We start from the raw sequence: 12,014 nt of genomic DNA, 5'->3' as shown, positions 1-12,014 counted from the left end.
TACATCTAACAGCTGGATTAGCTGTTTACTTTGCAGATTCACATTTTACATTCAACAGGAAATAAACTCATATTACTGTTGCGCCTGAAACAGCTACAACATTAGCATCAGTCATTTTCCACTGTGAAAGGGAAACTTCACAATAACTACTTTTACTTTTAACAAGAATCGATTTGTTTTTCTTATATTGACCCTAGAGAGTGAGAAAAAATACAGGCTGTTAGTGTGTGTGTGTGACAGAATGATCCGACCAAACATGGACCCAGCAGGTAAAGACCCGGAGGTAGCACATTACCACTTAACGCTAGCTAACAGAGAGATTCTGCTAGGGAAGCATGAACAATTACTCCGAACTCTGACAGACAGCAAACATGCCATGGTTTCCCAAATCGCACAGCTAACCCAGCAGGTCTCCCGACTCATCACCCAGCTCTCAACAGCCGGCACCACCTCGCCTACAGATTCTGGTCACTCTCCACCACTCCGTGTCTCTGCTGGATGGCAGCAGCCATCGCTCCCGGTCGCCGCTGGATCGCAGCCGCACCCTGTCCTCGCCTCCGCCGCTGGATCGCAGCCGCACCCTGTCCTCGCCTCCGCCGCTGGATCGCAGCCGCACCCTGTCCTCGCCTCCGCCGCTGGATCACAGCAGCCTGCGCGCCACCGCTTTGCCGGACCGCAGCCGCACCTGTGTCTCGCCTCCGCCGCTGGATCGCAGCCGCACCCTGTCCTCGCCTCCGCCGCTGGATCACAGCAGCCTGCGCTCACCGCCTTTGCCGGACCGCAGCCGCACCCTGTCGTCGCCGCCGCTGGATCACAGCAGTTTGCACTCACCGCCTTTGCCAGACCTCGGCAGCTCCCTGGACTCTCCGCCGGACCTCGGCAGCTCCCTGAACTCTCTGCTGGATCGCAGCCGACTCGTTTCCCGGCTGGATCGCAGCAGCTCCGTACTCCCAGCCCTGAGGTTCCGAAGACGGCGCCATGTCCGGAGGTCCAGTCGCCAGTGACATGTCCTGCTGCCACGCCGGTTCCAGTCCCTGCTGGGTCGCAGCAGCCCCTGGCTCCAATCCCTGCTGGGTCGCAGCAGCCCCTTGCTCCATTCCCTGCTGGGTCGCAGCAGCCCCTTGCTCCATTCCCTGCTGGGTCGCAGCAGCCCCTTGCTCCATTCCCTGCTGGATCGCAGCAGCTTCTTGGTCCAGAGCCGGCTCCATGTCCAGCCATCCAGCCGCCGGCTCCCCGTCCCGAGGCCCAGCCGCCGGCTCCCCGTCCCGAGGCCCAATCGCCGGCTCCCCGTCCCGAGGCCCAGTCGCCGGCTCCAGATCCAGCCACCTCACCACCCTGTCTTGATGTCCCGCCGTTGCCGGCTCCCCGCTCTGACGTCTCGTTGCCAGTCCCCGGACCCACTGTACCACCATTGGTCCCTGAGTGGATGGTCAGGCCTCCAGAAAGGGTCAGTGTCAGCCGCCGGCCTCCCGGAAGGTTCAGCGTCTCGTCGCCGGCCTCCAGAAGGGCTCCGTGTTCGTCGCCGGCCTCCAGTGACTCTCCGTCTTCGTCGCCGGCCTCCAGAAGGGTTCCGCCTTCGTCGCCGGCCTCCAGAAGGGCTCCGTGTTTGCCGCCGGCCTCCTGTGACTCTCAGTGTTCGCCGCCGGTCTTCTGTCTGGTCTTTGGATGGTGTCAGTCTCCATCACAGACCTCGGGAGATCAGCTCCGAGGTCCCCAGCTCCACACCTGTCCAACCCCCGGGCCGTCCGCCCGAGGTCCCCAGTTCCGCACCTGTCCAGCCCCCGGGCCGTCCGCCCAAGGTCCCCAGCTCCGCGCCTGGCCCTTGGGTTGTTGTTTGGATTTTTGGATTTTGGATTTTGTCAGCTCATTACCTGTCTGCTCACCTCTGCCTGTTCTTGCCTGCATTCCACCCCACAATAAACACGGTAGTTATCCGGCTACTTCACCCTGAGACCGCTTCCTCGTCATTTGCTTTTGGGTCCACATCCCTCCATACAGCACCCCCTACGACATTTTTGTGTGTTTCGTAGTTTTTTTGAGCTCATTCTAAAATCTGAAACTTTGCTATAACTTAAGAAGACTTTCAGTTAAAAAGTATTGTACTTCAACTACTTATAATGAGGGAGACTCACAGAGAAGCCCATTAATCTACTGCCGTGGCCCAATCAGAAGGATTCTCCATCTCAGTTCAAAACTCTGATTTCCCTCCTTCTAATGTAATCTGAGAGAAATCTTTCAGACAGAGAAAAGCTGCTCAGCACTTTGGAGAACAGCAGTGAAGTGCAGAGGGATTTTGGAACAGATACATACTGACATGGTTACAGTCACAATGGCACATTGGCAGAGGCAGGAAGTAACAAAGTACATTTACTTACGTACAAAAGTACAAAGATCAGGCTGCCATACTTGACTGGAGGATTTCGGTTTTGGAAGCTTTTTACTTTTCCACCACTACATCTAACAGCTGGATTAGCTGTTTACTTTGCAGATTCACATTTTACATTCAACAGGAAATAAACTCATATTACTGTTGCGCCTGAAACAGCTACAACATTAGCATCAGTCATTTTCCACTGTGAAAGGGAAACTTCACAATAACTACTTTTACTTTTAACAAGAATCGATTTGTTTTTCTTATATTGACCCTAGAGAGTGAGAAAAATACAGGCTGTTAGTGTGTGTGTGTGACAGAATGATCCGACCAAACATGGACCCAGCAGGTAAAGACCCGGAGGTAGCACATTACCACTTAACGCTAGCTAACAGAGAGATTCTGCTAGGGAAGCATGAACAATTACTCCGAACTCTGACAGACAGCAAACATGCCATGGTTTCCCAAATCGCACAGCTAACCCAGCAGGTCTCCCGACTCATCACCCAGCTCTCAACAGCGGCACCACCTCGCCTACAGATTCTGGTCACTCTCCACCACTCCGTGTCTCTGCTGGATGGCAGCAGCCATCGCTCCCGGTCGCGGCTGGATCGCAGCCGCACCCTGTCCTCGCCTCCGCCGCTGGATCGCAGCCGCACCCTGTCCTCGCCTCCGCCGCTGGATCACAGCAGCCTCGCGCTCACCGCCTTTGCCGGACCGCAGCCGCACCCTGTCCGCCGCCGCCACTGGATCACAGCAGTTTGCACTCACCGCCTTTGCCAGACCTCGGCAGCTCCTGGACTCTCCGCCGGACCTCGGCAGCTCCTGACCTCTCTCTGCTGGCTGCTGGATCGCAGCAGTTCCGAACTCTGCTGGATCGCAGCCGACGTTTCCCGGCTGGATCGCAGCAGCCCGCACTCCCAGCCCTGAGGTTCCAAGACGGCGCCATGTCCGGAGGTCCAGTCGCCAGTGACATGTCCTGCTGCCACGCCGGTTCCAGTCCCTGCTGGGTCGCAGCAGCTGGCTCCATTCCCCTGGCCCCTGCCCATTCCTGCTGGGTCGCAGCAGCCCCTTGCTCCATTCCTGCTGCTGGGTCCCGCGCAGCCCAGAGCCGGCTCCCCAGCCATCCAGCCGCGGCTCCCGCCCCGAGGCTCCCGCCCCCGAGGCCCAGCCCAGTCGCGGCTCCAGATCCAGCCACCTCACCACCCTGTCTTGATGTCCCGCCGTTGCCGGCTCCCGCTCTGACGCCTCGTTGCCAGTCCCCGGACCCACTGTACCACCATTGGTCCCTGAGTGGATGGTCAGGCCTCCAGAAAGGGTCAGTGTCAGCCGCCGGCCTCCCGGAAGGTTCAGCGTCTCGTCGCCGGCCTCCAGAAGGGCTCCGTGTTCGTCGCGGCCTCCAGTGACTCTCTCGTCGCCGTCGCCGGCCTCCAGAAGGGTTCCGCCGCCGCCGCCTCCAGAAGGGCTCCGTGTTTGCCGCCGGCCTCCTGTGACTCTCAGTGTTCGCCGCCGGTCTTCTGTCTGGTCTTTGGATGGTGTCAGTCTCCATCACAGACCTCGGGAGATCAGCTCCGAGGTCCCCAGCTCCACACCTGTCCAACCCCCGGGCCGTCCGCCCGAGGTCCCCAGTTCCGCACCTGTCCAGCCCCCGGGCCGTCCGCCCAAGGTCCCCAGCTCCGCGCCTGGCCCTTGGGTTGTTGTTTGGATTTTTGGATTTTGGATTTTGTCAGCTCATTACCTGTCTGCTCACCTCTGCCTGTTCTTGCCTGCATTCCACCCCACAATAAACACGGTAGTTATCCGGCTACTTCACCCTGAGACCGCTTCCTCGTCATTTGCTTTTGGGTCCACATCCCTCCATACAGCACCCCCTACGACATTTTTGTGTGTTTCGTAGTTTTTTTGAGCTCATTCTAAAATCTGAAACTTTGCTATAACTTAAGAAGACTTTCAGTTAAAAAGTATTGTACTTCAACTACTTATAATGAGGGAGACTCACAGAGAAGCCCATTAATCTACTGCCGTGGCCCAATCAGAAGGATTCTCCATCTCAGTTCAAAACTCTGATTTCCCTCCTTCTAATGTAATCTGAGAGAAATCTTTCAGACAGAGAAAAGCTGCTCAGCACTTTGGAGAACAGCAGTGAAGTGCAGAGGGATTTTGGAACAGATACATACTGACATGGTTACAGTCACAATGGCACATTGGCAGAGGCAGGAAGTAACAAAGTACATTTACTTACGTACAAAAGTACAAAGATCAGGCTGCCATACTTGACTGGAGGATTTCGGTTTTGGAAGCTTTTTACTTTTCCACCACTACATCTAACAGCTGGATTTGCTGTTTACTTTGCAGATTCACATTTTACATTCAACAGGAAATAAACTCATATTACTGTTGCGCCTGAAACAGCTACAACATTAGCATCAGTCATTTTCCACTGTGAAAGGGAAACTTCACAATAACTACTTTTACTTTTAACAAGAATCGATTTGTTTTTCTTATATTGATCCTAGAGAGTGAGAAAAAATACAGGCTGTTAGTGTGTGTGTGTGTAAACTGAAGGGTTAAAAAAAGCGGAGACAGCTTTGAATATTAAGACATATGTTCATGATTTGTTAATGACTTTGAAGTGTAACATTGATTTTGTTGGTAAGAGATGTGTTCAGTAGTTTAAATGGAGCCTGCCAGACTTTCAACCGCTGTTTCTAACTTTGGCCACAAGATGGCAGCATTGAGAGAGACTACTGATACATCTTGGTCTAGCTATTGTTTCTTTTTGTGGATAACCCGGAGAATTGTATGGTGGACAGTGCTGTGACTCTGTTGTGTAAAATAGTACATACATATGCAGATATCTGGTCAAAATATGCACACATAAAGGCTTTTCAATAAAATTATCTAGAAATTGGAAACTGGGTGCTAGAGGCTAGGGGATCCCAAATTTCACATGTTTGATTAGAGTCCCGGCCTGAGGACTTTTACATCCCAATTAGGAGTTGTAGTCATTGCGCCACCTACTGGCAACAGGAAGTAAGCCTTGCATGACAATCATCATTTGATTTAGATAAAATTATCATGGTGTGGTGTACACTTGATATACTGGAACATGACTTGTAATTAGTGGGTGTTCTCTTGTGCCACATAGCTGACACAGGAAGTGATGTGAACATTCAGAGCTGCATCAAGTGACCTCCGGGATCGACGCCCCCCCCCCGATTTGCAGTCAGTGGCGAGGGCCCGTTCATGGCTGCTTTAATTGTGTATTCCTCTGGCTGCTGTATATTTCCAAAAACAAAAACTCATCTTGGTCCAAATTGAGGTGTTTCCCAAGAGGCAATAAAACCTCACTTCCTGGATTCATGTACTTATTTTAACCCAAACCATGATCTTTTCCTAAACCTAACCAAACTGCGACCGTTTCGACGGCGTGTCCTGTACTTGGCCTAATGTGCACCCACAGATTGACTTACATGAAAGAGGAGAGCTGCAACGTCACATTTCCTCAAATGAAAGTGAAAGTAGGTCTGAGTGACAGCACAGCTGCAGTCGAGACAAGTCTCTCTGTTTCTCTCTACAGAGACATTCAGCTGAATCCATCAGGTTTTTCTCAACAAAACAGCAGAAGCTCTGCCAAACACTGGTGAGTACACGGCCCTACAAAGCCAAAATGCACTGACTACATATTTGGTCAGTTTAGTTAAAACCAGAGTCTGACTTTGTTATATCTGTTCTACCATATCAAAATATTCTGCCATAGAAATGTGTCATTTTCTAAAAAAAATGTATTAACTACAAAACAGAGGTGAAAACCAAACCACAGTGGTTGTATGATTATTATGTTCACTTAAACAATTCCTATTCCTATAATTACTATCTATTGGACTGGTCAGCAGTAGGCATGTAACCCCCTGTCACACACAGCTCTCTGTTGCTGGCAGATGGTTTTTTGTTGTTGAATATATTTTCATGCAGAGATGCAGCTGCTGGCACTGTGATCTTACATTTAACTTCATTTTATTTGTGGTGTAACATACGTGCCGCTTCTGTTTTGTAACCGTATACATTTCTGCAAAACTTTATATGTGACAGTGTATAATCAGATCATTGCAGTCCTAATATGTAGTGTCTTTGTATGTCAAACTGTATGAAAAGAGCACCACCCCAACAGAATTGGCAGGGCTGAGAATAGTTATGAAATATAAAACAGTTGTACCAACATGAAACAGCTAACAGGAAGAACAGGATTTTACAGGAATTCAAATGAGGCTTTTGCATAACATTGAATCCCTTTATTTGTCATCACGCTGTCATCTGTCACTACGGCGTCTGTCCATGCTCTCTTGGCGGCTCAGTCGATGTGACGTATCTTCCGCTGCACAGAGGATTGTGGGCCAGAAAAGCATGCTGGCTTGCAAACTGCGAAATGCGACCGGATGTAGTAGGACATCCTGGTCTTTTTTGGCATACTGCATTTGACATACTCTGTATTGGGACATAGTAAATATTCTTCTGGCCTACTAAATAGTATGGTGGTATTGGAACGCACACAGAAAGTTCCTCTCAGGGCCATAGCCATTTTTAACTGAAGTCCATTGGTGGCTGTGGCTGTTTCCTGCAGTCCAGAGCAGCTTCCATCTCTTCTTCTGCACATTTAATGTGTCTGATTCTCTGCTCTCTGTATCATCATCCTCTCTCTTTCTATACCTCCTCTTCCTCCTCTTCGTCCAAGCTGACTCTCTGACACTGAAGGTCTTTGGACAGAGAAGGAGATCTTTCTGTTGCTCTACTCCCTCAGACGCTTTAATAAAACTAATAATAAAGACAAATACTAGCTAAATATATCACATTGAATGTAATAAATGTGTTGAGTTCAATATTAATTAAAAATGTTTAGCCCACTTTAAAAATTTGTTTCACTCTAATAACAGTATAAGCAGCAGGGTAGCAGAACTACTATATTATTTAATGTGTGATGTGACAGTAATGGAGGGATCACAATGTGTTTTTTGGGGTTTAGATCTGAATTCTTTTATGAATTCACAGATTTAAAGTAAGATATCAACAACAACCAGAGGGCTTGGGATGTTATACATGTGTAATGCTGAAGACATCAGATTAGTTTGTCATTGTTTTCTTATTATCTCTCTCTCTCTCCACCTGTTGCAGTAGCTTCTGTATATTTTGTGTCTTTGATTTCTCTTATTATATCTTCTTTTCGTTTTCCAATAAACATGTGTAGGTTAATGCTTGAAGATCTCCATGTTGTCACTTATTTTCTGCTCAGTGTGATCTCATAGAAATACCACCGCTGAACTGCACATCTGAGCTCTGCTTCACTTGCAGCAAAGTCCAGGACCTGACTGCGTAATGAGCTGTCTCAGTAAATCAGACGCTGAATAGACGCAAATTCATTGACAACTACAGCTCATATTTGTGTTGCGCCATTTTCTTAGTAAATGTGTCCCTCAGCTGGGAGCAATATAACAACAGAATTCAGGATGACTCTCATTTTATTGCTCTTAACATTGTTTGATTTTATGAAACAATTAATCAAAAGATATGTCATTACAGTTTTGTTGTTTCACACTTTGTGTCCTCAGAGTGTAGATATGTCTGCTGCCAGCTGTCTGCTGACTGAAGATCAGTTTCTGTGCTCCATCTGTCTGGATGTGTTCACTGATCCAGTCACCATACCATGTGGACACAACTTCTGTCAAACCTGCATCACTAAACACTGGAATACTAATGTCCCGTGTCAGTGTCCCAACTGTAAACAGGTTTTCTACACACGACCTGAGCTGCGGGTCAATACCTTCATCTCTGAGATGGCTGCTCAGTTCAGACAGTCAGCTCAACAGAAAGCCAGCAGCAGCTCAGAGCAACAAGTTGCCAAACCAGGAGAAGTTCCCTGTGACGTCTGCACTGGAACCAAACTGAAGGCCCTGAAGTCCTGCCTGGTGTGTCTGGCCTCCTACTGTGAGACTCACCTGGAGCCTCATCTGACAGCTTCACGTCTGAAAAGACATCAGCTGATCGACCCCGTGGAGAACCTGGAAGGCAGGATGTGTACGAAGCACGATAAACTGCTGGAGCTGTTCTGTAAGACCGACCAGACGTGTGTCTGCATGCTCTGCACTGTTTTAGACCACAAGGCACATGATGTTGTTCCTCTGAAAGAAGAATATGAAGATAAGAAGGCCGAGCTGAGGAAGACGGAGGCTGAAATTCAGCAGCTGATCCAGGAGAGACGACTGAAGATTCAAGAGATCAAACGCTCAGTGGAGCTCAGTAAGGAAGATGCAGACAGAGAGATAGCAGGTGGTGTTCAGGTCTTCATCGCTCTGATGGAGAATGTTGAGAGAAGCCAGGCCGAGCTCATCGACACAATCAGAGAGAAGCAGAGAAAGACAGAGAAACAGGCTGAAGGCTTCATCCAAGAGCTGGAACAGGAAATCTCTGAGCTGAAGAAGAGAAGCTCTGAGCTGGAGCAGCTCTCACGCTCTGAAGACCACCTCCACCTCCTCCAAAGCCTCCCGTCCCTGAACGCTGCTCCACCCACCAAGGACTGGACAGAAGTCAGCGTCCGTCCACCTTCATATGAGGGGACTGTGGTGAGAGCTGTGAATCAGCTGGAGGAGACGCTCAGTAAACAGATGAAGAAGCTGTTTGAGGCCAAGCTGAAGAGGGTCCAGCAGTACGCAGTGGCTGTGACACTCGATCCTGATACAGCAAATCCCAGGCTCATCCTGTCTGATGATGGAAAACAAGTTAAACATGGTGATGTAAAGAAGAATCTCCCAGACAATCCAGAGAGATTTGATACTTGTGTTAATGTCTTAGCAAAGCAGAGTTTCTCTTCAGGAAGATTTTATTACGAGGTTCAGGTTAAAGGGAAGATTGACTGGGATTTAGGAGTGGCCAGAGAGTCGATCAACAGGAAGGGAAAAATTACACTGAGTCCTCAGAAAGGTTACTGGACGATATGTTTGAGGAATGAAAATGAATACTCAGCTTTTGCTGGCCCTGCAGTCCGTCTCTCTCTGAAGTCTCAGCCTGAGACGGTGGGGGTGTTTGTGGATTATGAGGAGGGTCTGGTCTCCTTTTATGATGCTAATGCTGCAGCTCTGATCTACTCCTTTACTGGCTGCTGCTTCACTGAGAAACTCTACCCATTCTTCTGTCCCAGTCTTAACTATGGTGGTAAAAACTCTGCCCCTCTGATCATCGCTCCTGTCAGTCACTCTGAGTAGAACAACCATTTGATTTACAGAAAGATTCACTATCATTTAATGTAATAAATGTATATTTATCATTGACATTGTATACATTGTTGTTTTTTTCAGATTCTGATCTGTTTTTCAGATACTGATCAATCAACTGATGACTGATTGATTGATCTAATGTAACCTAATATATTCTAATAACTGCATTACCTGCTTTCAAGAATGTTAAATCATCAACAACAAGGTGCAAAGCGATAAGAAGCAGTCGCACGTTCCTAAAAGTCTGGGTTCCATTGTGTAATTTTAATTATTGTATATATAAATAGTGTTGCTTACTGGCACAAATTGCTGAAGAGCTGTTTATGACAAAAGTAATTTGTTTTTCTCTTTTTCTTTTTAAATAAACAAAAACAAAATCAAGTTTATATTGTGTTTGATTAAGTTATTGTTTTGGATTGATGTCAAAGCTGAAAAACAGCTGATGGAGTTTCTAATGGCCACCAAATCACGTGATTAAAAACACCATCAGCTGTTCTCAGACTGACTTGAGCTGACGAGCTCCGACACCCCATCACATCTGAGGCAGTTGGTAGTGTGAGATAATGTAGTGTTATTTAAGGTCTGAGGTGTGTTTGAGCAGCTGATATGAACACTAAACCAGTGTTGCTAGTTTGGAGAGAACAAGTGATATCTGAGGACGCCCTCCAGTGGAGTTCTTAACAAACTGCAGCCTGTGGCCACATGAGGACATGCTCTTCATAAATAACTACACAGTCTGATGCTGAAGCAGATCACATGAATGCAGGAGCACAATGAAATCTGGGTCTAATTGGTACAAGTACTCTATCTAATATCTTTTTTGTGTGTTTTGTAGTTTTTGAGCTCATTCTAAAATCAGAAACTTTGCTTTCACTTAAGTAGACTTTAAGTTAAAAAGTATTATACTTCAACTACTTATAATGAGGGAGACTCGCAGAGAAGCCCATTAATCTACTGCTGTGGCCCAATCAGAAGGATTCTCCATCTCAGTTCAAAACTCTGATTTCCCTCCTTCTAATGTAATCTGAGAGAAATCTTTCAGACAGAGAAAAGCTGCTCAGCACTTTGGAGAACAGCAGTGAAGTGCAGAGGGATTAGTTGCTGTGATGGATCACAGACTGTTTGGAACAGATACATACTGACATGGTTACAGTCACAATGGCACATTGGCTGAGGCAGGAAGTAACAAAGTACATTTACTTACATACAAAAGATCAGGCTGCCATACTTTACTGGAGGATTTCCATTTTTGGAAGCTTTTTACTTTTCCACCACTACATCTAAGGGGGAAATATTGTACTTTTTACTCCACTACATCTGTCTAACAGCTGTCTATTTGCTGTTTACTTTGCAGATTCACATTTTACATTCAACGGGAAATAAACTCATATCACTGTTGTCGCGTAATCTTTTAATTTGAAACAACAAATTCGTTTTAGGTATTTGTTGGTGCATTTTTTACATAATAAAAAATATTCTAAACCCATAGAGGGACATCATGTAATCCATCATCTCATCTGATGACATGACCCCCAATACGACAACATGATGCATTTAACTTTCTCAGTAGTATAAAAAAGTACTCAGATCTAAGGCAGCCTGAAACAGCTACAACATTAGCATCATTTTCCACTGTGAAAGGGAAACTTCACAATAACTACTTTTACTTTTAACCAGAATATATTTGTTTTTCTTACATTGACCCAAGGGAGTGAGAAAAAAATACAGACTGTTAGTGTGTGTGTAAACTGAAAATATAATTTTCCACTAAGGGTTAAAAAAGCTGAGTCAGTTTTGAATATTAAGACATATGTTCATGATTTGTTAATGACTTTGAAGTGTAACATTGATTTTGTTGGTAAGAGATGTGTTCTGTAGTTTAAATGGAGGCTGCCAGACTTTCAACCGCTGTTTCTAACTTTGGCCACAAGATGGCAGCATTGAGAGAGACTACTGATACATCTTGGTCTAGCTATTGTTTTTTTTGTGGATAACCCGGAGAATTGTATGGTGGACAGTGCTGTGACTCTGTTGTGTAAAATAGTACATACTTATGCAGATATCTGGTCAAAATATGCACACATAAAGGCTTTTCAATAAAATTATCTAGAAATTGGAAACTGGCTGCTAGAGGCTAGGGGAGACCTTATACATCCATGGGGAGACCAGGGGCGCGTTCAGCCCAAGCCCCCAGGAAGTGCGCAGTGCTTTGAAGCCAATTTGACATAGTGGCCAAACCGTGTAATTACAACTTCTGGGTCCGTCATGTGATGCACAAGGGCCCCAAAAATACTTCTTTCCATAGACTTACATTGTGAAAGAAGCGCCTGTAAAACAGTGGATACACTTTTTTGAGCGTCTCAACCCCCACAAAATGA

General features: G+C 47.0%; 1 protein-coding gene across 1 annotated transcript; it reads left to right on the top strand.

Annotated features, from left to right (window-relative positions):
• Positions 1-5,873: 5,873 nt before the first annotated feature.
• LOC122874859 (E3 ubiquitin-protein ligase TRIM21-like) lies at positions 5,874-10,017 on the top strand. Its single transcript, XM_044193329.1, has 2 exons — positions 5,874-6,014; positions 7,975-10,017. Exon 2 carries the CDS (start codon positions 7,984-7,986, stop codon positions 9,622-9,624), a length of 1,641 nt encoding a protein of 546 aa, XP_044049264.1. The 5' UTR covers positions 5,874-6,014; positions 7,975-7,983; the 3' UTR covers positions 9,625-10,017.
• The last annotated feature ends 1,997 nt before the right edge of the window (positions 10,018-12,014 follow it).

Source organism: Siniperca chuatsi, linkage group LG4, assembly GCF_020085105.1.
Source record: "Siniperca chuatsi isolate FFG_IHB_CAS linkage group LG4, ASM2008510v1, whole genome shotgun sequence".
In the NCBI taxonomy this organism is placed as follows: domain Eukaryota; kingdom Metazoa; phylum Chordata; class Actinopteri; order Centrarchiformes; family Sinipercidae; genus Siniperca; species Siniperca chuatsi.
Note: the sequence above shows the minus strand (reverse complement) of the source record. Positions and strands in the feature narration are given on the sequence as shown.